At 39.8% G+C, this 26,270-nt stretch overlaps 2 protein-coding genes across 3 annotated transcripts; one reads left to right on the forward strand and one right to left on the reverse strand.

Moving 5' to 3' along the window:
* Positions 1-5,856: 5,856 nt before the first annotated feature.
* LOC117408578 (protein TEX261-like) lies at positions 5,857-13,217 on the forward strand. Its single transcript, XM_034013694.3, has 7 exons — positions 5,857-6,053; positions 7,074-7,153; positions 8,934-9,087; positions 11,098-11,165; positions 11,934-12,036; positions 12,548-12,693; positions 12,832-13,217. Exons 1-6 carry the CDS (start codon positions 5,984-5,986, stop codon positions 12,661-12,663), a joined length of 591 nt encoding a protein of 196 aa, XP_033869585.1. The 5' UTR covers positions 5,857-5,983; the 3' UTR covers positions 12,664-12,693; positions 12,832-13,217.
* Positions 13,218-14,235: 1,018 nt separating this feature from the next.
* LOC117408845 (ankyrin repeat domain-containing protein 53) lies at positions 14,236-24,865 on the reverse strand. Of its 2 annotated transcripts, none has more exons than XM_059003464.1 (6): positions 24,749-24,865; positions 22,485-22,632; positions 19,822-20,021; positions 17,674-17,838; positions 16,496-16,616; positions 14,236-15,527 (listed from the first exon to the last, which is right to left on the reverse strand). In XM_059003464.1, coding segments are annotated over exons 1-6 (1,341 nt in total). In that variant the 5' UTR covers positions 24,751-24,865; the 3' UTR covers positions 14,236-14,822. The 2 variants fall into 2 exon arrangements, with proteins under 2 accessions (XP_058859447.1, XP_033870090.3); XM_034014199.3 differs by having other exon boundaries at positions 14,236-15,530.
* Positions 24,866-26,270: the final 1,405 nt, after the last annotated feature.

Below are 26,270 nucleotides of genomic sequence, written 5' to 3' on the forward strand. Positions count from 1 at the left end.
GTGTGTGTGAGTGAGTGAGTGTGTGTGTCAGTGTTTGTGTGTGAGTGTGTCAGTGTTTGTGTGTGAGTGTGTGTGTCTGCGTTTCTGTGTGAGTGAGTGTGTCTGCGTTTCTGTGTGAGTGTGTATGTCTGTGTTTGTGTGTGAGTGAGTGTGTCAGTGTTTGTGTGTGAGTGAGTGTGTCAGTGTCAGTGTGTGAATGTGTTCGTGTTTGTGTGTGATTTACTGAGTTTGTATCTACTTTACTGTGTGAGTGTGTGTGTGCATATGTGAGTTTGAGAGTCAGTTTTTACTTTGCTGTATGCGTGTGTGGTTTACTGAGCTTGTTTTTACTTTACTGTGTGTGTGTGTGAGTTTGAGAGTCTGTTTTTACTTTACATAAGAACATAAGTACATAAGAACATAAGAACATAAGAAAGTTTACAAATGAGAGGAGGCCATTCAGTCCATCTTGCTTGTTTGGTTGTTAGTAGCTTATTGATTACAGAATCTTATCAAGCAGCTTCTTGAAGGATCCCAGGGTTTCAGCTTCAACAACATTACTGGGGAGTTGGTTCCAGACCCTTACAATTCTCTGTGTAAAAAAGTGCCTCCTATTTTCTGTTCTGAATGCCCCTTTATCTAATCTCCATTTGTGACCCCTGGTCCTTGTTTCTTTTTTTAGGTCAAAGAAGTCCCCTGGGTTGACATTGTCTATACCTTTTAGGATTTTGAATGTTTGAATCAGATCGCCGCGTAGTCTTCTTTGTTCAAGACTGAACAGATTCAATTCTTTTAGCCTGTCTGCATACGACATGCCGTTTAAACCCGGGATAATTCTGCTTGCTGTTCTTTGCACTCTTTCTAGAGCAGCAATATCCTTTTTGTAACGAGGTGACCAGAACTGAACACAATATTCTAGGTGAGGTCTTACTAATGCATTGTAAAGTTTTAACATTACTTCCCTTGATTTAAATTCAACACTTCTCACAATATATCCGAGCATCTTGTTGGCCTTTTTTATAGCTTCCCCACATTGTCTAGTTGAAGACATTTCTGAGTCAACATAAACTCCTAGGTCTTTTTCATAGTTCCCTTCTTCAATTTCAGTATCTCCCATATGATATTTATAATGCACATTTATATTGCCTACATGCGATACTTTACACTTTTCTCTATTATATGTCATTTGCCATGTGTCTGCCCAGTTCTGAATGCTGTCTAGATCATTTTGAATGACCTTTGCTGCTGCAACAGCCACTCCTCTTTTTTTGTGTCGTCTGCAAATTTAACAAGTTTGCTTACTATACCAGAATCTAAATCATTAATGTAGATTAGGAATAGCAGAGGACCTAATACTGATCCCTGTGGTACACCACTGGTTACCTCACTCCATTTTGAGGTTTCTCCTCTAATCAGTACCTTCTGTTTTCTACATGTTAACCACTCCCTAATCCATGTGCATGCATTTCCTTGAATCCCTACTGCGTTCAGTTTGAGAATTAATCTTTTATGCGGGACTTTGTCAAAAGCTTTCTGGAAATCTAAATAAACCATGTCATATGCTTTGCAATGATCCGTTGTCAATGTTGCATCCTCAAAAAAGTCAAGCAGGTTAGTTAGACACGATCTCGCTTTCCTAAAACAATGCTGACTGTCTCCCAGGATATTGTTACCATATAGGTAATTTTCCATTTTGGATCATTATAGTTTCCATAAGTTTACATATAATAGAAGTCAGGCTTATTGGTCTATAGTTACCTGATTCGGTTTTGTCTCACTTTTTGTGGATCGGTATTCAAGAGACTGTTGCATGATCTTGGTTAGCGGTTTGTAAATAACTTGTAAATAACTTTATTGATTGTCAATTAACCCCTGCTCACATGCTTTAAAAGAACAATGTGGCAGTCAAGGCTGGTCAGCGGCAGAGATAGCAAACCCCAAACACAGAACTTCAGTTTAAAGCGCCTTGGCATACTTTATTATATATTTACAAACACAGGAACAAACAAAAGGGTTAAACAAAAACCCTACACAACTCTTCAAATAAGCAGTGTGGTGTAGTGGTTAGGGCTCTGGACTCTTGACCGGAGGGTCATGGGTTCAATCCCCGGCGGGGGACACTGCTGTTGTACCCTTGAGCAAGGTACTTTACCTAGATTGCTCCAGTAAAAACCCAACTGTATAAATGGGTAATTGTATGTAAAAATAATGTGATATCTGTATAATGTGAAATAATGTATAATGTGATATCTTGTAACAATTGTAAGTCGCCCTGGATAAGGGCATCTGCTAAGAAATAAATAATAATAATAATAAACAAAACGGCACATGACAGCAGACAGCGGACCGCGGACAAAACTGTGTCTTATACTTCCTGGTCTGATGTCACCACAGAGCCTGTCCGCAACAAGCCATTTGAAAGTTCTGTATAACATGTATATTCTATATCAAATGTATATCAGATATTTTGCATCAGATGAAAATGCTGTCACATTAAAATTAGCTATAGTATATTTAATTAATTATATATACACAGTGGTTTGCAGAAGTATTCACCCCCTACCAATAATGTCACATTTTGTTGAATTACAAATAATGTGTGCACAGTTTTTCAAATGAACTTTTTTTTATTCAAAGCTGTAGTGGTTAAACTGAACACTGTTATGAGAAGGAGGAAGAAAATGTACAAAATGAAATTTACTGATTGCATAAGTATTCAGCCCCTCAAGTTAGTACTTGGTAGAAGTACCTTTTGCAGCAATTACTGCTATGAGTCTATTTGGATAGGTCTCTACTAGCTTTGCACAGTAGGATGGTGACATTTTTGCCCATTTTTCACGGGAAAATTGCTCCAGTTCTGATAAGTTTGTTGGGGATCGTCGATAGACTGCAATTTTCAAGTCTCAACATAAATTTTCAATTGGATTCAAGTCAGGACTTTGACTGGGCCACTCAAGAACATTAATTCTCTTGTTGTTCAACCACTCCAGTGTGGCTTTGGCTTTGTGCTTGTCCTGCTGAAATGTGAATTTCCTCCCCAGTTTCAGAGTCTTGGCTGACTCAAACATGTTTTCCTCAAGGATTCGCCTGTACTTTGCACCATCCATTCTCCCCTCTATCCTGACAAACTTCCCAGTCCCTGCTGAAGAGAAGCATCGCCATAACATGATGCTGCAACCACCATGCTTGACAGTTGGGGTGGTGTTGACTGGGTGATGTGCAGTGTTGGGCTTGCGCCAGACGTAACGCTTCTAATTTAGACCGAAAAGTTCCATTTTTGTCTCGTCTGACCACAAAATCTCAGACACAGAACTTTGCATATCTCTCCAGGTCATTGTTGGCTTCAGAGTGAACCAGTTTCCTGCTTGTGCGGCTACTCAGTTTGGGAGGGGGCCCTGATCTGGGTAGTGTCTGGGTGGTATGATGCATCTTCCACTTCATAATGATGGACTTCACTGTGCTGAGAGGGATAATCAGTTCCTTTGAAATGTTCTTGTTCCCTTCTCCTGCTCTGTGCCTCTCTACCACTTTATCCCTGACTTTTTTCGAAAGCTCCTTGGTCTTCATGGTTGTTTTGTTGGATCACTATGTGAGTTGCATCTTGAAAGTCTTTATATACCTGAGGGAAATTATCTACAAGTTAAACCACTTTGAGTACACATAGTCAGAAACCATTTCACTAATTTTGTGACATTTCAAACAAATCATTTGCACCTGAGCTCATTTAGGGCTGCAGTAGCAAAATAGATGAATCTGTTTTTCTCTGTACATCTTACTTATTTATATTATATATGCATTTTTTAACTTTATCAATGTGGAGTAGTTTGTGTAGATTCTACATGTAAAGTCTAATTTGAAAGCATCATGGAGTATGCTCAGGTGCCAAAAAAAAACACTATATATATATATATATATATATATATATATATATATATATATATATATATATATATAAAACAATATAAAACTAGGATCCAATGCTGAGTGGTAAACTACACTGTAATCTCTTCCTGCAAAGAACCAGTAGCTCTGTTACTGCAGCACCAGCATGCAGCTCATTAAACGGAGCCAATAACACCAATGTGCTTTTAAAAAAACGTTTCTGTTCCGAGTGTTTGTTTGCAGTTAAATAGTCATCGGTCAGCAGCTCTAAGTGTTCTCTAGTCTCGGTCCGCCTCGCTGGAACACGGGATTAAAAGCTTTCAAGAGGCGTCTGACTCTTTACTCTGCCAAAGAAAACACGGATACAGGTCAGGGCCACTCTCTTTCTTCACTGCTTCTTTTTCTTCCCAGGAATACCAAAAGCTGATTGATCACACACTGCTAAACAAGCTCTATCTCACACTTCTTCTATAGGGATGTCAATTAGAAACCCAGCAGGATTACAGGAGGTACAGTTGTCAGTTCTGCTGATGCTAATAGATCATTTAATTCATGGAAGTATTAATGGTGTTTTAATGTTTTTTTTGTTTTTTTTTTAAATCTTGAAAGTGGTTGACAATGTTATCCCTCGCCAATACTTTAGGAGAAGCACAGAAGCCAGGTCCAGAGGACACAGTTGGAAATTAAGTGGAAATAGACTTAGGACAGAGCTAAGGAGACACTTCTTTACACAGAGTGGTGAGGGTATGGAATGGGTTAGGAATGCTGTCCAGTCCGGCACGTAGAATTCTTCAGACAAGCTCAAAGAAGCTCAGATTTAGAGAAAAATGATAATAACGCAATACTGGAACAACTCTCAAAACCCAAACCACCAAGAATGATTGCAAAGACCGTACATAGTAAGGGAAAGGTTAAAAAGAAAATTTAAATGGTTTGTGATACTACATGTGTGTTTTTTTATAATGGGGGGCGTTCCATGCACTCAGTCCCTGACAGCACCCTCTGCTGCACAACAAGAGCGACGCGTGTGTGCGCTCATTGCTTAGGATTTCAATTTTTCAACACATTGAATTCTGTAGCAGTCTTGTACCAGTCACCAATGCAGAACGACTGTCACATGCACACAGCCATTGTGCATTGGTAGGAAATGGGTAATATTTGCGGTACCACTGCACATGTGGGATGGATTTTTAATAACACAGAGACAATTATCTACTCAGGGGCCCCTAGTTATTTAATGAGCAAGCAGGCTAGTGATGCATTAAACTTGATGATAAGAGCCAGGGACAACTCTCACTTCTGTATCTCAGCTGTAAAAATGAACACATGCAGGTCAGTGCTGGAAAAGACAAGGGGGTGGGACTGCAATGGGACTGATTTCAAAAGCTGTTTCTTTTCCAGGTTCAAGATTTCCACTGGATATGACTGCTGTCTTCAGCAATGACACAATTAGACTTATATAGCACCTTTCATGGCAAGCCCATCCCATGGCAATGTACAAGAGCAATTTAAATAATAATAATAATAATAATAATAATAATAATAATAATAATAATAATAATAATAATAATAATAATAATAATAGAAATTGGAGCTCACCACATACGTCAGCCCCCTTGCTCTTAGTAATTCAAACCACAATGGAATCTATAAATGAATGCTTGCTACATCTTTTTAAATATAAATGAAGACTGCATTGCCAAACAGTGTAATACGGTGGAGCAAACCTTCATGAAGAACAAAGCATGCTAAATGGCAGTGACTGCCCGAAATAAAACCATTACCGCTACTTTTAATCAACAGCAGAACCACAGTCACGTGACACCGGGTTTGCACGGAGCTGACCTGCACAGATGTGGCGCTGATTCAGCCAGGTGCAGTTCCAAATTATATCGTTAGAGGGCATCTTCAACTTCAATTTCAATTTCAGAGTGAGATTGTTTATAACTTCCTAACCTGTAGGTGTCGCTGTCGTTTTTGTAAGGAGAATTTCAAACCTTCCCTTCAGTGTTTTGTCACCGCTCTTGCCTCCCTGGCTCCAGCGTTTGGTGGGAGGAACTTTGTTGTATTCTATTTAGTCTTCTTAACACTGTTTTTTTTTAAAAATAGTTTTATATAAGCAATGTGGTTTACTTATTTGCTCAGCTGGCTCTCCCTGGTGATACAAATCTTATTTGTCACATTAGCAATTGGTGAGTGGCAATTACTTTTCTTAAATAAAAAAAAAAAGAGTGCCCCCTGCGCTCATTCTGTGTGCGGCCTCGGTAGTTCTCAGTGACGAAGGCCAAGTTTAAGTCAGCTGCACTGGAATAAGATGTAATCGAGGGGTGGCGGCGCGTCACTTTATGTGTTGCAGCTACACTTTGTTTTCCCGGGGCTTGACAAACAATATCGTATGGTGATGTGTATTTGCAAGAAAAGTCCATATGTAGTTTAAAAGAATGCAGGATGTCGTTTCTGTTTACATTTTCTGCAAGATGTAAAACTTAAGCAACTTGCAACCTGTCCACGTAGACGCCATAAATAAGCAGACACTAGTAGTATGCAAGCCGATCAAGAAAAGAATATCTGATTGTTCTCCCGACGCAGAGGTGGTGATGATGATGATGATACTGCTACGACTAATAATAATTTAAATGTATGTAACATTTATATTGCACGCTTTCCTTCGTTTTGTTGTTTATACAGTTAATGTGTTGTCCTTCCAATATTATTGTAATAGTAAAAACATGACAGTTTACAAACAAGAGGAGGCCATTCTTTCTCAGTTTTAGCTTCAGACATTTACATTTGTGTTGTTTACAAACGGTAACCTTGTGTGCAATTTATGTATTGTACACACTACAGAAATATAAACTTTGAACTGCCACCATAGGCCTGTACAAACACTGATACACATACATACATACACACTGATACGTACACGCAATCATCGCCCTCCCTCTCTCTCCTCCTCATTCAGCATCAGTATCTGTTGATATAAACAGTACACTTGACAGTGTGAAACTCACGCTTTTATTTTGTATCAGTTTGCAGCACAAAGACGTGGAACTGCATTTGAATGAACAGGTAACGGTGTGAGTTTGCGTTTGCCTGACACGTGAACAATGCATAAGAAACATTAGAAATGTGCACTAGTCCTGCTTCCAATCCTTTGTGTAACTCACCCTAAACAACAACCACACGGCTCTGTTATAACTTCTCTTTCACAGCTGCAGGGCTCTACTACCTGGCAGAGGTAATAGAAGAATACACAGTAGCGACCAGCAGAATCATCAAGTACATGATATGGGTAAGTAAACAGAAGCTTTATATATAATGCTTTGTTCCAACTGCCTTTCCGCAGGTTTAGCTGAACTGGACCGCCTCGGGGCGACAGTTTTGTATACCAATGGGACTAAACTGTGCTGTATGGAAGTACATCACCGAAAGACGTGTGCTAAAGAGACAAACTGTTTTGAACAATGTTGGTGAACCGAAGGGATAAAAACTATTAGACTGGTGGATGACTCAACACTGTCGTTTTACATGACTGAACTCTACTTGACAGTCTTGTTTCACTTGACTGACCTCTGACTGGAAACAGAGCGTTCGTTCATTCATTCACAACTACAAGTGCAGCTGGTTACAGTGTCAGTTCATAATGAGAATTAGTTCTCGTTCAGTTGGCTTTAAAACTCAGACTATTCGGGATAACAAGCTTGTCAGTAGAACTTTCAAAACATGTTTTTGCATGTGAAACAACTGACAATGCTTGATTTATGTGTAGGGTGACCAGACGTCCCGTTAAAATCGGGATTCTCCCAATATTAGGGGCTTTGCCCCGTGTCCCGATCGTGGTACGGACAGGACATCGATTTTTAGAGTAAACGTTGAAAACCCAGGCGTAATATGTGACGCTTTTATTTTCTCGTTCATGTATGTGGCTGCTGTACTGTCTCGCTTCATATGTCACAAGACCCAATTAAATCGAATTATTTGGTTTGTTTTACGAATGAATAGTATTTAAAAAGTGCTAGTAACTCCTTTAACATGTATTGGATATGATCTCATGTCCGACCTTTCCTCATTTCCAAAATATGTGAGGTGAACTTTTGAACTTATGTTTTTTTTTCTCAGTACCATGGATTTTCTTAGTACAGCATACAAGTGAATACAATACAAGTATACAGATGTAGAGAGATGTATTTTTTTTTCATTTTTTTTTTTTTTTAAATTGCCATCAAAAGACGTGACTGCCGGAGTACACAAACAGGAACATCACTGTCTGAAAAATGACAAACAAAAATGTTATTGCCCAATCTCAAATCATCCATGACCCGTTTTCAAACAAGCGTCATTAGCTTCCTGAGGAATTCAAAGAGAAGCTTTTACAATTTCAGCGTTTCATTAGTAGGCTTCATTCCAACAAACTGTACCAGCTTGGACAGATTGGAAATGCTGATCAGACCCCCATATTTTTCAACACGCCAAGCAATGTCACAGTTCACAAAAAGGGAGAAAAACAGGTGTGAGTAATCACGACTGGAAATGAGAAGCAGCGCTTATCTGTAATGCTCTTTTTGACAGCAGATGGCTGCAAACTGCTTCCATACGTCATTTTCTTATGTGTTTTATTTTTTCCTCAAATGGAGGGTGGGGCGTTTGGGCTGCGTCTTAAGTTTGAGGGAATACTGCATATACTTACACATATACTTACACATGTACAGTACGTACACACATGCACATACAAAGACAAATTGAAACATAAAATAAAACAAGTTCATCTCAAGCACAGATGATGCTGAACAGCAAATTTAAACCCAGAGAGATTTGACAATGACGCAGTGGAATCCGGGAGGGCATTTCGGAATCCCAAAGAGTAACGACACAACCCAAGGCACCGAATTACATTCTGATATGGAATGCACATACAGTATAGTGCAGTAGTATTATACAGGGACTGCTTTCATCTTCATAATATACTTGTGACATTTTTCCACAGCTCAGTTGACCGGTGGAAGACATTGCTGTTTGTTAATACAGAGTAATAAAAAGGTTCTGAATTGCTGCCGTCTGCCCCTGTCCTGCAGTTCTCCACGGCGGTGCTGGTCGGGCTCTACCTGTTCGAGGGATTCCCTGCAGTGATGATGAGCGTGGGGCTCTTCACAAACCTTGTCTACTTTGGGCTGCTGCAGACTTTCCCTTATATCCTGCTCACCTCGCCCAACTTCATCCTGTCCTGCGGTGAGTGGGGAACGTCTCAGGTTCGAATGCTTCATTCCGGCAAACCTGTTTCAGGAATGGAAACAAGACTCCTATTGCATAGCGGTTTCACCCACTCCAGGTTTTAATGTGAGCTTCATTAGCTAGTGTACAGGTGACAAGCTCAGGTGTGTCTTGTTAAACTCACAGTAAAACCAGGAATGGATTATTTCCATCACTGTGTTTACACTACAGATACAGCCTGATGTGATGAGCAGAGTTCAATTATAATATAGTGTCATTGCTGTAGAGAATATGTTCTTTCAATGACACTCTCTTCTATGTAATTAAGTATCCATGTGAGGAGAGTTCTTGTAAAGCTTTGTTACCTCCCCAGTGTTAGGGATAAAACGGTTAATTGTGTGTTAATGAATTGTGATACTTTCTAAACATAATGTATGATATCAGAATAGAGGTTTTTGTCACTTGTAACGGGATACAAGACCAAAAGCACAGCATAGCTCATTGTGGATCACTAAGTGGTTCTTGAATGAAGAATGTGCACGTAGTTGGTGTGAATACATACTCTCCCTATATAATTAAATTTGTTCTCTCAACAAAATATCTTTAAATGTTGATTTGATCTCATCATGCATCGAAGAAGTAGCCCCATCAGGGTCATCACAAGTATTGTGATGCATGTCATATCGTGACATCCGGGCAATTTGGTGCGCACGCACATAGTAACCGCATAGCAAATACGGAGCCGCTGAAAACAAACCAAGGCAGACACCGTTTCATTTATTAATTGAAGAGTTGTTACCACCTATTATAATACAATGCTGAAGAGTTGTGTTGTTGGGGGCCACCACCACGACTACATGAAAGACAAGCGGTTGTCATTTTCTGAACTTCTGAAGAGGCGTTTAGGCCCAGATAGAAGGGAAGTGGCTTTCTGCTATACATTGGCAGCATGAAGAAGGGTCTAAATGGAGTCCACCAGACTCAAGAACCATCTGCAGTGAGCATTTTATTCATGGTAAACATAGTTATACTTACAGTACAAATTACAGTAATACACAATTATAACACTTAAAAAAAAAAGTATTGTAACACGCTAGTAATGTGAAGATTAATTTTAGTAATAAGTGCATTATGCATTAATTTGCTCAATGTCTTTTTTAGTACTACATACTAGTTTACCTACATTAACATCAGGTAGTCCAAGATAAGTGATAATCACGGTCTGTGACCCAGGTTCCTAGTTGAACAGGTACATACCCAAAAAACAAAATTATGGTAAAACACTCACCCCAAAACAACGTTAACGTGGGGGGCAGCGCTAACCTTCTATCGCTAGCCAGCCTTCTCAGGGTGCAGCGTCGAAGCTGGACACACTAGGGTTATCATGCAGCCAGAAACACCCACAGACACGACACACAATGAGAAGCATTACAAATTAAACACTGAACAACAAATGAACACTAACAATCCCCCGTGGGACACTGCTGCTGTACTCTTGAGCAAGGCAGTCTACTTTACCCACGTTGCTCCAGTCAAATTAACCCAACATATATATAGATGTATGATTTAGTTTACTGTATGACTTTAATATTGTAAGAGTTGATAAAATGAAGACATTCAATTTTTTTGGGCTTTCTTAAGTCCTAGCTATTAATAATAATAATAATAATAATAATAATAATAATAATATTAATAATAATAATAATAATGACCTAGAAATCGTCCGGCTGGTTGTATGGGCATTGCTTTAAATCTACAACACCTAATTTTAGTTTGTATGTATTATTTTTTTGGTCACGTATGTTGTGAACATAATTAGCCATGTCCTCCGGTCGTATGTTACACAGCTTGACAACGGTTTGTTTTCAGAGGCTATCGGTTGCTGTGCAGAAGTCACTTGACTCTGCGCTAACCTATTTTTACACAAAAAAACTAAAAACTGCTGCCCTTGCTGCATTTCTTATTAGTGCATTTGTGCTCTCTCTCTCTCTCTCTCTCTCTCTCTCTCTCTCTCTCTCTCTCTCTCAGTGCTGGTCATTGTCAATCACTACATGGCATTCCAGTTCTTTGCAGAGGAATATTATCCATTCTCTGAGGTAAGAAATCTCTGTTACTTTTTCTGCCTGTCGACCTATCTTGCATAAATATTGTAGTTTCTAAATTTGAAATTCAAGAGTTGTAAACGCAAAGGTCGTAATACAATGTACTGTTAACATTCCTTCAAGTGTTAACTTCTTGTGCTGTTCATACTGTACGTCAGTATCGCAGTGCCGGTTAAAACAGAATAAATAATAATGACAATAAAAAATCTAAATAAAACAATTGAAAACAAGAAATGTATAAGAATATTATTATTATTATTATTATTATTAATAATAATAATAATAATAATAATAATAATAATAATAATAATAATAATAATAATAATAATAATAATATTATTAAACAAGATGTGTGCAGGTAGAGTGAAAGCACCTGGCTCTAAAAACGGCACAATTGCTTCAGGTATCGGGCCAGTTTCACAAAGCACTGCTAGCTAGCAAGCTATCTTATTTCTTTCTACCTGTTTTATAAAAAACAATATTTTCAGATAGAACAATAAAGTTAAGTAGAAATGCACTCCTCAATCCTGTATGATTGAAGGATAAATGTGTTATTTTTTTTTTATGGAAGTGAATTGGATTTAGAAGACTGCTACCCAGAAATGCTTTGTGAAACTAGTCCCAGTCCCCTTAATGCCACACATAGTATCGTTTAGGAGGCATCCGAGCTTGCGCAGAGAGATGATGCTTTAGTCAGGTGCTTGTAGTCCGACCCTCTGTATTGGGATCCCCCTTTTAATGTGTCCTCCTGTGCACTTTCAGGTCCTGGCGTACTTCACGATCTGCCTGTGGGTAATACCCTTCGCTTTCTTCGTATCGCTGTCGGCCGGGGAGAACGTGCTTCCTTCCACAGTGCAGCACGGAGGTAAGAGACTTCGGGGGAGGAAATTGAACCCTGTTGCATGTGCCTGGAGGTGACAGTGTGTTGTGTGTGTTCAGATACCTACAAAAGTAAATTTTCAAACTTTCGAACACTTGATAGACAAAGCTGAAATGTTAAAACTGCCTAAAAAATGATCTCATTATAGCAGTGCAGTAAGCAAGTTCAGAGTAGTTTTTTATTTGATCAAAGATGTGAATTACATTGTAAGCAAGTTACTGAGATACTTGTTACTAATGTGATAGTGATCAAGATGTGTTTTGTATTGAGGTGTGTTCTGTTATCCCACAGTTTCAGATGCCACCTGCTTTGAAAAAAAAAAATAATGATAACCCACAAACAGAATTGTATTTGATTGGTAATAAAAAGCAGTGATTGGTTATCAAGTTTTTTCAGGACACCCCTCAGTTCAGCTCTTACTTCCGACTTTACTTTATTCATTTATTTATTTATTTATACTTTAACCTGTTTACACTTTCCCTCTGTCACCTTGCAGATGACGTGGTATCAAACTACTTCACCAAAGGAAAGAGAGGCAAGCGCTCTGGAATCCTGGTCATATTCTCATTCCTCAAAGAGGCAGTGCTGCCCAGCAGGCAGAAAATGTACTGAGAACATTGGAGAGGAAGGAACAGGGAAAACGTAGGTATAAGAAACCAGGAAAAAAAAACACCACATTGCTTTTTGCACATCTGCGCTCTGTGGAGAGAAGAATTTAAGGGAAAGAGGGGGGAAAAAAAAAGGATCCTGGTTGTCGACTTTGACTTTTTATTTTAATAGGAATCCTGTCACTTTGATTTGAGAACACAAAGACTGTACGGCATGAGAGGGAAACAAAGAAAAGGAAGGGATGATGTGAGCGAGAGAAGAAGCGACCTGGAGAGAAGCCAGAGCACAGAGTAAGGGGCAGATCCGAGTGGCTGTGTTCGTGCCTGCCCTCCAGACCGCCTGTGCTTCTCTGAATGATTTGGGATTAACTGTCATTGTTTTTGTATCGTATGCCTGTTATTGGCAGTCTGACTGGAGATTTCTGCTTTAATGATGGAAATGGAAAAAGGAGGTCTGTGATTTGCCTGCTAGATAAAACATAAAACCCGGAAGGAAAAAAGAAGATGCTGTTAGCAAATTAAATAAATAAATTAATAAAAAAAAAAAAAAAAAAAAAAGACAGAAAAACAAGGAATGATATTACAGCCAGTGTTGGTCTGATTTAGTATGAATTTATTTTTGTATTCTCTCTCTCTCTCTCTATATATATATATATAATTTTTTTTTTTTTTACAGTGATTTTGGACCAGGATTGGCATCAATTCTGTTTTTCAAGTGTAAACCTGTGTCCTTTTTGCATTAGTTTAATAATAACATACAAAATATGAATATGTATTTTTTGTTTCCTGAACTTTTACAACAATGGTTTATTCAAAGTAAGCTTTTAAAAAAACATCAACTGTCTTACTCATAGTAAGTTATATCTTACTTTAAACATAAAGGGGCTCTGTAACGAAAAGGTTGGGGCACCACTGTTTCAAGACATGCTTGTCCAGAGTGCATGTGATTCTGTGACATTGCCACACGTTCTCCATGGTGATTGCGGGGTCCAAGATCGTCTTCAGCACCTCCAGGGGCAGGCAAGACCTTGTCTCCTTCCCGGAGCTTGTGCATCTGCCTATGACCGCCCCTCCCCTGCGAGACGCACAGGAACTCCCTGAAGTCGCGCTGCCCCGGGCCCTCCTCGGGCTGCATGCCCACTCTGACCCCAGGGGGACGGTGGGATTGGTGTTGAGGTTCCAGGCTGCTTTGGGGCCTATGGAGGGCACGTTCCCCGATGTGCAACCAAGCTCATTAAACTGACCCTAAACCAGAGGTTCCCAAACTTTTTTGTTTGGTGGTGGATGGGGGGGAACCCCTTTTCCAAAATGATTTTGAATAGCAACCCCCAACTGGAAACTTATCAAAAGGAAAATCACAAACAAGAAAAAAGGAGTTTCCTTTTAATAATGATCTTTTATGACCCAAGTAAAATTTTTTACACATCTGACCAATTGTGTTCTGTATATTCTATTGCACATTCAATGATATTCCATACATCCAAATTACACTATATGGTGTTGCAAGCCTACTGTATGTGAATTTTGACTTAAAAAAAAAAAAAAAAGTTTTAAAAAAAGTCAAAAGCGGGTTGAGTTTTCAGTGCAAGTCTGTTTTTATTAGGATTGACAAGGTTAGTGATTCTGAACATAGAAAGCATTGAGGCTGTGCCTCAGCGAGCAACAGAAACGGAAGCAAAGCATCTCAGCAGGTGTTTGGGGTCTTGCTAGTACAGGAGAAGAGTATGCTGGTAGGAACTGAAGTCCCACTATTCTGTGGAACTGTGAATTCTTATTCGTATCATGCATAATTATAATTGTTAGAATTAGAATGATCACATAAAGTAAAACCTTGGTTATCTGAACCCCTCTGTTATCAAAACAGCCCCTTGGTAACCTGCCTTGTTGCATGCTGTGCTTTTCTGCCCTGTTGTCACAGAAAACATGCTAACCAGCCCTCAGTATGTGCTGTTTACAGAACCGTGCAGTACTGTTATGTGTTCTATCTACAGGTAAATAGGCTAAATGTATATTCTTTTGGAAAGTCATGTAAACATTTTCACACTTGGGATTATAGAGGTTTTTACTGCACAGAATACCACCTTGCTGTGTATGAACGGCATCAGGAATGGAAAAGCCAGAATTGTAGTAGATGGATGGAGGGATACAGGGGTCTGCGTAGGGCTAGTACCTTCTGGGCTCCAGCGTTTCAGAGAGGTGCATTGCCATCTCTGACCACACCTGCTCCTGGCTAGGGGGACGTCTCCTCTGGAGGTCCAGGATATATCTCGAGTGGAAATCCTGTGGGACCTGGATCCTGCCGAGGTGGTCACCGGGGAAAAGGCTCTTCTTCAGCACCTCCAGGGGCAGTCTGGGCGCAGGCAAGACATTGTCTCCTCGGAAGGTGTGGATCTGCACATGGCCGTCGCTCCCCTGCGAGAGGCACAGGAACTCCCTGAAGTCGTGCTGCCCCGGGCTCTCCTCAGGGTGTGTGCCCAGTCTGACCCCAGGGGGGCGGCTGATCTCTGTGACAAGTGGGCTGGCAGGATTGGTGCTGAGGTTCCAGGGCTCTTTGGGGGCCATGGAGGGCACGTTCCCTGCTGTGGCCTCAGGTTCTACCTGCTGTACTTTTTCCGCTGGGTGTCCCATCTGTTTTGCCTTTTTATCTGCTTCGGGCTTCTTCATGCTGGTAGTTTTCTTCCAGGACCCCTTTCCAGCAGCACTCCCAGGCAGCTCTCCAGCGGGAATTGTGCCCTTCAACCCTTTAGCGAGGGAGTGGGGACTGTGGGGGGTTCTAGTTCCAGGGACCTTGACGGTTTTCAGCTTGTCTGAAAAGCCCTTCTGGTCGATCCAGCTCTCAAACTTCAACTGGTTGACTTGTTCTTTTTTCTTCTGGAATCAGATGAAAATGGGGAAGGATTGATATTAGAGCGAGACTCGGACCCTTGGTTTTTATTTTATTTTATTACTGGAAGAAATAGTCAGAGCTGAGAACTGACACCGTCTCTATAAGATATGGAATTGTGCCTGTAGCTGATGGACATAAAAGTATTTGCTGAGGAAGTTGTTTCACCTGTTATGGAATCACAGTATATTTGCATGAATTAACTTGTCTATTGCCATGTACTTATTTTTTCTCAAGTGTATTTAATTCTATGTAGGTCCACTTACACAATCTTTAAACAGCTTGAGAGTATGTTGTCTACCATTATGAGATGTGATAAATATTAAAAGACTAAATTGTTTTAGAGATGTGCTCCCATTAAAAACAAAGGATACAAAGTGGAAAATGCCTTTAAAATCAGCAAAATTGCATACATGGGATTCAATGCACGTGGGACAAAAATAACAACGTGGCAATAGACACATTTCTTAAAATTTGCCACGTGGTTCCATTACAGGTGAAACAACTTTCGTAGGAAATGTTGCATTTTTGATCATTCCTTGCAGGTAATTTCCCTTTTTATAGAAAAAAGCAGGTGAAGAATTAGCATCTAAAACATTAGGAACACTACAAAAACTATTGGATTCTGTCTAAATGTGGCAAATGGTGTGTTAGTAAGGGAGGTGCCTTGATCGAGCCTCTTCTCGCTCACACAGTGCTTTATGTTAGTCTCAATTAGTAACAGACAACTTAACTACAGTATGAAAAGCGGATCAGCTGGGCTTTCCATTGCTGGTTAATTCTTGAAGTAAGAATTCTCTGTTTCCGGGTTTGTGTGTGTGCATGTTTAAATTATAGCTAGGGCCCATTCACACAGAACACTGGGAAGCTGCTGTAGGATGTGGCCGTGCAAGCTGCCTAAATGGGAAGAAGAAAGTAGTACCGTTATACACTTTCTGGCTGCCTGACTTACTGTGAATTCCTCCGTTTTGTCTATTTCACATTTCAGAATCTTGCATTTGAGGTGCTTGAGGTTGATGAGCTCTTGAGCCTGTTCCGCCTTGTCTTTCTTCCACATGACGTCCTTCAGGTACCTGCAAAGACAACAGCAGCACCCTCTGGGGTCACACAATCACTCAGGACGATGCATCCAGTCGTACCTTCACAGGGGTAGAACACCGACAGTCTCCAGCATGGAAACTAGGGGTGGGACATTTACTGCCTCTTGTATCCCTCTCTGGCCTCCTATGCCTCGTTTCCACTGCCTTTTCCCTGGATTAGCTGCTGGATGGTCTGGGCGAGGTGTAGTTAAAGATGGCTGTCTGCATTCCAGTGTCATTTTGTCAGGTATAAGTGACCAAGGAAGTAGTAGTGCAGCAGTAAAAGGTCACGTTGGATTTTGGGATTGATTGAATATATGCAAACAAGCGAAGATTAACGGAGTTGAACAAACATTTATGGTTGTTTTTATTTCTGGTCTTTACACAGCTGTCAGTAGTCTTATTAGTGAGGTTTTGTCAGGCAATAACAGAAAAGCAGCATTGTTCCAAACAGCATATGCCTTTCGGTGATGTACTTCCGCACGGCACAGTTTGGCCCTGTTGGTATGAGATACAAAACTGTACTGTCTGAGGTGGAGCTGTAGTGGAAACACCTTCCAGCTACACTGCCCAGACCGGCTAGCTCAACTATACCTGTGCAAAAGCATTGGAAACAAGACATTACTTGCTACTTACTCGTATCAGTCACCACTGCAGAAACATGTTTTGGGGTAAAATGAACAATTGTCCCCCACTAGAGTGAATCTTGTCATTCTGTATTGGTAACAAAATAACTAAGCTTCATTTTAATTTATACATAACTAGTGCAACCACGAGTTGGTTGGAACAAGGCCCTGGAATAGAATGCACTGAAAGACCTACAAGTGCACTACCACAAATAAAATCCAGTAAATAGTTTGAGCAAACCTGTCGCAGTCTCTGTGTCCCCAGATGTTTTATTCTCAGTATAAGACTGAAACTATCCAACTATCCTTCCAAGGGTAAGCTTTCTGTAACTTAGAAAGTTTCCAAGTCTTTAAAGAAAAAGGAGCAAGTACCACTGCACTTCAAATAAAAGCACAATAAAATGCTGTGTAAAAGCAGATCGAACCTGCCACAGTCCTGGTGCCCCCAGAGCTTGGTGTTGGAGAGCGGCGTGTTCCCTCGGCAGTCCTGGGCTCTGGGGTCGGCCCCTGAATCCACCAGCAGGGTGACACAATCCAGCATCCCTTCGCAGGCAGCCTTGTGCAGGGGCGTCTCGCGCTCTTGGTTCTCACTGAAACAGAGAAGGGGAGGAGGGAGTACATATTCACTTACATCAGGAGCTAGTCCCCGTTGATGTCCATTATATTCTGGCATACAGGAGATTTCAGTGTGGTGATAATAGGCAGAAGGTGGGTGATATTACCTTTATTATAATGCCCTAGTGCTAAAATCCAGCTAAAAGGTGTAAGTATATATGGTCAGCACTCGGATATACGACACTCAGATACACGTCAGTCACCTTTTACCGTCCTTGTATTAAGAAACAAATCAATTCATTATATATATGTAACAAATTAACGCACTTACCTGTCACATGCAATTCCTGACTCCCATCACCAGTTTTTTGATACAAAGCCCATCCCTTCAATGTTACAATTTATTTGATTACTGTCATAGCCCGCGTTTTTTTTCTTTCACCTGACGAAAATGCAGCAAAAACAAAGCGAACGAGACCAGCTACTGTAATGTCAATCATTAAACAGTTTTAGATACTGTGATGTATATTTTTTTGCAAGTGAACTATATTTTGCACAGAGAATACTGACTTTGGCAACTGTTTTAATTCTGGAAACTGTTGGTTTTTTAAATCTTTTGCTTAATTGCATTGCCTTTTACGTTGTATGCAGTTCTGTACATGGGTAGCATTTTGATTGAATTTTGCTGTTGGGTCGTTAATGGGGAATTTGACATGCTGCTACAATACGTACCGGATTTAAAAGTGTGTACGGTATTACAGTCCACGTGTCGTCTCTTTTGGCAAGTGATATTTTTAGAATCATATCATTCTGAGTTAAAATACTTATGTTGAAAATATAGCACTGTACCAACAAAATGGAAGCCTGCTTATTTTAAAACACAGTCCTTTCTTTCAGGTATGAATTTTTGACATTGTTTTTGTCTTCCCTGAAAAACTGACAAGGGTTGGAATGGGCCAAAATGAAATAATCAGATATGCATCACACTCTTTTAACCATCACTGAAATCAAATTTTATAGGGTTGGATATGTGAGTGCTGAATATATATATATATATATATATATATATATATATATATATATATATATATATATATATTAGCTCAAAGAGCCAGCTGCCCAACGTTTCGATATGTTGTACATATATATTGGAATGGGAGCTAACCTAAAGAAAATGACCAATATAGAAGCCTACTATTCATTTAAGAAAAGGCAGATGATGTGCTTATTGCGTCACTTTATGTGGTAGGTGCCACAATATTGAGTATGTTTGACAATATGTATTTTAAATAGGTATGCTGGTATAGTGAAGCTGTGGTATGGTCGCTGTACTCAAAATGACACCACCTTCTCAGTGCTCAGCATATAGAGCTGAGCGAGTTAAAAAGCATGTAGCAATGTTCCTGTGTGTGAAAGCAGCATAACATCACTGATGTATGATTTTATCCATTGTACTCCAACTATTTCGTAAAGCTGGAATGTGCCACAGTCAGGCCCCATGCTGCAGACAGACTGGGAGTAGAAGGCAACAAAAGTTTTTCACTGAACGCTGCAGACTAGTATTGCAGTATATTTTATTATTATTATTATTTGTTTATTTAGCAGACACCTTTATCCAAGGTGACTTACAGAGACTAGGGTGTGTGAACTATGCATCTGCTGCAGAGTCACTTACAACTACGTCTCACCTGAAAGACGGAGCACAAGGAGGTTAAGTGACTTGCTCAGGGTCACACAATGAGTCAGTGGCTGAGGTGGGATTTGAACCAGGGACCTCATGGTTACAAACCCTTTTCTTTAACCACTGGACCACACAGCCTCCTATCTTGAGCAGTATATGACTGCGACTCAAAACAGCAGTCTAGTAAACAGTTCCAAAATACTTTTATGTTTACCTACACCCATTTCGCGTTTATTCTGGGTGCAAAACACAATAATAGTGTGTTACACGTTGACTTATTGGGTTTGATTTGACTGTGTTACACATTGACTTAGTGGGATTGACCTGAGTGTCTTACACATTGACCCAGGCTCCATGCTGGATCAGGTACTTCAGGCAGTGGAGAGCGCGGACCCCGTTCTTCTTGCTGATAACCAGGTGGATGGGTCTCCTCCCTGCGGCACCGAGGATGTTCACGTCCATGTGCTGCTGCTCCACGAGCAGCTTCATGCAGTCCAGCGAGGCCTGCAACGCAGCCAGGTGCAGCACGGTGTAGCCCTGCAGCACACAGACAGCAGAGGGCAGCACTAAGCTCATAGACTGGCAGGGATTCAAAAGCTGTTAAACCGTACCAGCTTTCGTGACTCAGAGGCGGTTAAGGAGACTGTAGCAATTTTAGTGCTGGGACATGAACCGGCGAGTGTCTTAACCACTATGCAAAAGAGCCAGGGACATCTGTAGGGGTAGTTGTAGAGCTTTTAACATCTCACCAACAGGGGTCAAAATCTGTAACAGCAGGGCATCACACAACACTGTACTGTTACACATGCATATTGTTTGTTTCTTACACTGTGCACTTCTGTGAAATGGATTATTATTATTATTATTATTATTATTTATTTCTTAGCAGACGCCCTTATCCAGGGCGACTTACAATTGTTACAAGATATCACATTATACATTATTTTTACATACAATTACCCATTTATACAGTTGGGTTTTTACTGGAGCAATCTAGGTAAAGTACATTGCTCAAGGGTACAACAGCAGTGTCCCCCACTGGGGATTGAACCCACAACCCTCCAGTCAAGAGTCCAGAGCCCTAACCACTACTCCACACTGCTGCCTTTTCAGGACAGATATGATCTAACCTGTTTTTGTGTTTTGTTTTTTTGATTACAATAAATAATGTTGTGTCTAGTTCTCATAAAAAAATGTAAAGGACCTGGTTAAATTGGAATTCAGTGATACCAATAATGGATAGTTAACTAGATCACAAAAGTGAATGTTACTGCACCGCAGCTGTTATAGACTATTGACATGTGCAGAGTGCCGCGTCACAAAGAAGAAATACTAAGCAACCAGTCAGCAGGATGTTCTGCTATGAAAACTGGGACGCTTAACAGATCCAAACTGCAGCAATCTGCACCACCATTACAAAATGGTTTAACGCCTATGACTATAAACACTGCAGGGGTTTTGGGATCTTTCTGTGATAAATGCAAACTTTGATATAAAACTAAAAAAAAGTCCACTTCACAATGTTTCTTGTTAGTTTCACCGTTTTATGATTGAGTCAGTGTTTGCCACATAAGGAGGTATACAGTAGTTATATTTGTAACACCTTACTGTGCACAGTGGTGCATTCATCTAAATGTACAGATTACGGCCATAGAAAAAATGGAAAACAAACAAGTGTGGTCACCTTGACAGAAAGGGTAATCACTCTCTGCATTTTTCAAGGAAATCAATTCAGCAGTTTTGAAGCAATCAAGGTAACAATGGGTCCTGCCAAGACGAATGATTATGAAGTAGAATGACCACCACCCCCCCCCCCCCTCCCCTCCTCTCTACACATCCCTTAAAAGTGTTTATTATTTTGTTCCAGTTTCAAGCCAACATAACAAACAAGTGCCAGAGGTACAGCAGGGTAATTGAATTACAACAGTGAAATTCTTTAGATGACTTTCCCAATCACGACACCTCCTAAAAAGATGTAATTCAACCTCTTTACCTGGAAATACGGTATGTAACATACAGCATTGTGCTGTTCTGTAAATAGCAGAGATTGAGGGTTGGTGAGCGTGCTTTTCTAGGACAAAAGGACAGAAGAGCACAGCACACAACAGGACAGAAGAGCACAGCACACAACAGGACAGCACACAACAGGACAGAAGAGCACAGCACACAACAGGACAGAAAAGCACAGGACTGAAGAGCACAGCACACAACAGGACAGAAAACCACAGCACACAACAGCACAGAAGAGCACAGGACAAAAGAGCACAGCACACAACAGGACAGAAGAGCACAGCACACAACAGGACAGAAGAGCACAGCACACAACAGGACAGAAAAGCACAGGACAGAAGAGCACAGCACACAACAGGACAGAAAACCACAGCACACAACAGCACAGAAGAGCACAGGACAAAAGAGCACAGCACACAACAGGACAGAAGAGCACAGCACACAACAGGACAGAAGAGCACAGCACACAACAGGACAGAAAACCACAGCACACAACAGCACAGAAGAGCACAGGACAGAACAGCACAGCACACAACAGGACAGAACAGCACAGCACACAACAGGACAGAAAACCACAGCACACAACAGCACAAAAGAGCACAGGACAGAAGAGCACAGCACACAACAGGACAGAAGAGCACAGCACACAACAGGACAGAAGAGCACAGGACAGAAGAGCACAGCACACAACAGGACAGAAGAGCACAGCACACAACAGGACAGAAGAGCATAGCACACAACAGGACAGAAGAGCACAGCACACAACAGGACAGAAAACCACAGCACACAACAGCACAGAAGAGCACAGGACAGAAGAGCACAGCACACAACAGGACAGAAGACCACAGCACACAACAGGACAGAAGAGCACAGTACTCAACAGGACAGGTTAACTGGGGGCTGTTTGATTAATTGGAGTTTGGATAATCGAGGTTATACCACCCAGCATTTTCCCAGCTTCCACTTGGTCTTTAAAAAGCTGGTCCTTACTTGTTTGTCCATCACTGTGATGGATGTGACGTTCTTCAAAGTGTACTGGAGAAAGAACAGGTCCCCGGCTAGAACCGCCTCGAACATGTCGCTTTCGGCTGTCCTGCGCACGACCAGGCGCTGCCTGGGAGTCCCCATGCTGGAGGCCCTTTGAACATCATCAAGGTAACCGAAAACAACGTTATATCAACAAGAACGACCTTGCTGCACCAATCCAACTACCACCGACTCACAATTCAATTCATAAATAAAAATGCATAGCATCATCATGGGAAAAGTGTGGGAAACCTGCAAAATTACTGTGCACATTTTTATAAGGGGTAATATGTATTGAAACTAATTATACACACAGTAATCTCAATTGGTTAAATCATCCAGGTGTATGTTAACTGTATAAATTCAAACTCTATTATTATGTATTTATTTATTAGCAGACGCCTTTATCCAAGGCGACTTACAGTTGTTACAAAATATCACAATAAAAAGTATCACTTTGCAAAATATCACATTACAGAATATCACATTACAGATATACAAAATATTATATGAGTGAAGTTCACTAAGAGCACGTAGTAAGTAAGATAAGTGGATGAGAACGATTTCAAATAAGAGCAATTACAAAACCTTAGGCCATAAATAAACAGTATATATTTTATTTATCATTGTGGTTGCTTATCTCTAAATGTGTGTTAGTTCATAACTTGGACTGAGTTTAAAATATTATTATTATTATTATTATTATTATTATTATTTATAAGCAACTGAAACTGGATCTTCAAAAACTGTTACAATTAATTGGTCTATGTTATAATAGTAATGACTGTTTATTAAAAAATAATTGACTGTTTTTTTTCAGTTTTTTTTTTTTTTTTTAAGTAATCATCTTAAGAAAAATACATTTAAGTATCTAAAATGTATGATGCAGCTGATGATCACTGAAGAAAGCTGAAGACTTGTGATTTGTTTTCAGTAGTAAGCAGAAAAAGGCAGTGCTGCGGAATTCACGAACACTAAGAAAAATGTCTCAAACTGAAAATAATTGAAATATTTATGCCAATGATGATTTGTACAAATTTAAATGAATCCCGATACTAGTCAATAAAGCCATGACATAAATGTGTTGTTGGTCTTCTTTTGCAGTCGATATTTTTCCTTTTAACTAATGCTTTTTCAAAATTATGACCAGTGTAAGCGTTAAGAGAACTCCACATACAAACATCCACTACATGTTACTGCATCGATCATCCTACAAATTATAAACTCTATATTATATGTCAACTTATGTATATATCTGTTTATATAACTGTGAAGGATAATTAGTTTATCTCTGTACTTATTCATAATCTGTTTATGTATCTGCATTAACTCAATATTTTAATGGAAAATAAAGCACATACATCAATCTCAAAAGTTAGAATAGGCTACCTCCTTTATTATTATTATTATTATTATTATTATTATTATTATTATTATTATTATTATTCTGTCCATTTTTCCATGAATACAACAATTTGGGAATTTTCTCATGAACAGATTTCACATAACAAAAAAATAATAATTGGAACAGAGGAATGGTTTTAAATTGTGTTTTTTGTGGTGTTGTAATAACACTCATTTGACACACACTACAAGCGTTTTGGCCTGAATTGCAGTTGGAGGTTCTTTTTGGAAACATTCTGGATTTGATCCTGAGAGTCACACATTATGTCTTCTGTTGCATCCAGTGCTGTATGAAGTTAACCTTTTGAGAAAGCAACTTTCTGCTGAACAAGATTTTAAATTTTTATTTCATATCCTGGTCTCGTCTGTTCTCTTCTGCTTCAGGAAAGAAAAGGGCATATCCAGCTGTTTGACCTGATTTTATTTATTTATTTATTTATTTATTTATTTATTTAAGTTTTTTCCGGCATTTCACACATTGTAAACAAATAGAAAGCACTAGGATACTTCAGCTTATTCTTTTAAAACACACAAACAATGTGCGCGGCTGACTTGACGTTGCCATAGAAACAAACTACGATCAAGAGATTGCACACTACACAAGATTACTAAATACCTTTGTCTTATTATAATTCTTTTTTATGTTTACATTGTACATGTACTATTTTAGTAGTTAAGCAACTTCTAGTTAATATCCTAGTTAATTTTTAATTAGAAATAATTAAAAAAAATCTATTTAGTTCTGTTTACCCTTTCTGGTTAGGAAATGAAATAATTAAATTGATTTAAAATACTGCTTCAAGAACGCGATGTACAGTACTTACATGTTTAAAAAGCCATGGCTCTGTCAGTAATAAGAGTCGTAGATGTTTGTATCCGTGTTTGTAAACTGCCCGCATTAAACTCTGATTGCATTTGTAACCAAGGCGTCGGGACATTAAAGGGAAGGGATTGGAATTTGTTTGGAATTCAGTTGATTTGTTTGGCCGACGTATATCCCAGTAGTACATGTAGTCGAAATGTACCATTAAGCATGTAACTGTTTTATTTTTTAAATATAATAATTAAAATTATAATAAAAAAAAAATATTTTCCAGTTATATTTTACCATAGTTACCTGATCTGTGCTATTTTCACTGTTAATGTACTATTACACTTTGCTACGCTTTTTACCAGTGTGTTTGAAAACAAACAGTGTTGGTACTTTCAGGAATTTGATGCAATCTTAACTACACTCATTTAAGCCTCTTCCACACTGGCATGCTCTACCCAGTTCAGGACCCTGTTTCATGCGGGGTCGGGCACGCGATTTCACACTGCTTTTGATAAAGCTGCGTTGACCTGGGTGAAAGACACAAGTATTAATCTGGCTTACGGTGTGTCTCAAGCAACACAAATATGGCTAAACGGAATAAACAGAAATGTTCCATGCGGAAGTGAAATCTTCACGCAGATGTGGCTATTTGTTATTTTGTCTGCCGTCATGAATTTTGTCTCGCTCAAGCCGGGTCAAAGCGTGTTTATCCACATCCTGAGGTGGGTCGCTGGGATCCGGGTTAACCCAGGTACATGGTGATTGTGACCCGGGTAGCCACGAGTGCCATTGTGAAAGGTGTTTTATTTCTATTGAACTCTATTAACGTGCTTGTGATGTAATTTAATACATTGCTAATGATGTACTTTTTATAGCTTATATAGCTTAGATGGTCCAAATCCTCTTGTTTGTAGATTTTCTTATATTTTCTTTTCTCATGAATGTTGATTGTTTGATCTGAATGTATTATAAAAGCACAGGTGGTACTTTACAGAGTGGAGTGTAACAGCACTGGGGTAGTGAAATGAAGACAGGTGCTACTTTACAGAGTGGAGTGTAACAGCACTGGGGTAGTGAAATGAAGACAGGTGCTACTTTACAGAGTGGAGTGTAACAGCACTGGGGTAGTGAAATTAAGACAGGTGCTACTTTACACAGTGGAGTGTAACAGCACTTGGGTAGTGAAATGAAGACAGGTGCTACTTTACAGAGTAGAGTGTAACAGCACTGGGGTAGTGAAATGAAGACAGGTGCTACTTTACAGAGTGGAGTGTAACAGCACTGGGGTAGTGAAATGAAGACAGGTGGTACTTTACAGAGTGGAGTGTAACAGCACTGGGGTAGTGAAATGAAGACAGGTGGTACTTTACAGAGTGGAGTGTAACAGCACTGGGGTAGTGAAATGAAGACAGGTGCTACTTTACAGAGTGGAGTGTAACAGCACTGGGGTAGTGAAATGAAGACAGTCTGTGGGTACTGAAATCAGTTAAAACTCTCTTATTGTTAGAAGAAGAAATGTCATCTTGTGCTGT

Source organism: Acipenser ruthenus, chromosome 2 (genome assembly GCF_902713425.1).
Source record: "Acipenser ruthenus chromosome 2, fAciRut3.2 maternal haplotype, whole genome shotgun sequence".
In the NCBI taxonomy this organism is placed as follows: Eukaryota; Metazoa; Chordata; class Actinopteri; order Acipenseriformes; family Acipenseridae; genus Acipenser; species Acipenser ruthenus.

Bases quoted from the DNA above. Each gene is read 5' to 3' on its own strand.
- LOC117408578 (XM_034013694.3), top strand. From the start codon at position 5,984: ATGTGGTTTACTTATTTGCTCAGCTGGCTCTCCCTGGTGATACAAATC. The intron at 7,154-8,933 runs GTAAGTAAACAG...CCTGTCCTGCAG, and splicing joins TCATCAAGTACATGATATGG to TTCTCCACGGCGGTGCTGGT. The intron at 9,088-11,097 runs GTGAGTGGGGAA...TCTCTCTCTCAG, and splicing joins CAACTTCATCCTGTCCTGCG to TGCTGGTCATTGTCAATCAC.
- LOC117408845 (XM_034014199.3), bottom strand. The intron at 20,022-22,484 runs GTAAGGACCAGC...TGTGTGCTGCAG, and splicing joins TCACAGTGATGGACAAACAA to GGCTACACCGTGCTGCACCT. The intron at 15,531-16,495 runs GTAAGTCAGGCA...ATCTGATTCCAG, and splicing joins ACAAAACGGAGGAATTCACA to AAGAAAAAAGAACAAGTCAA.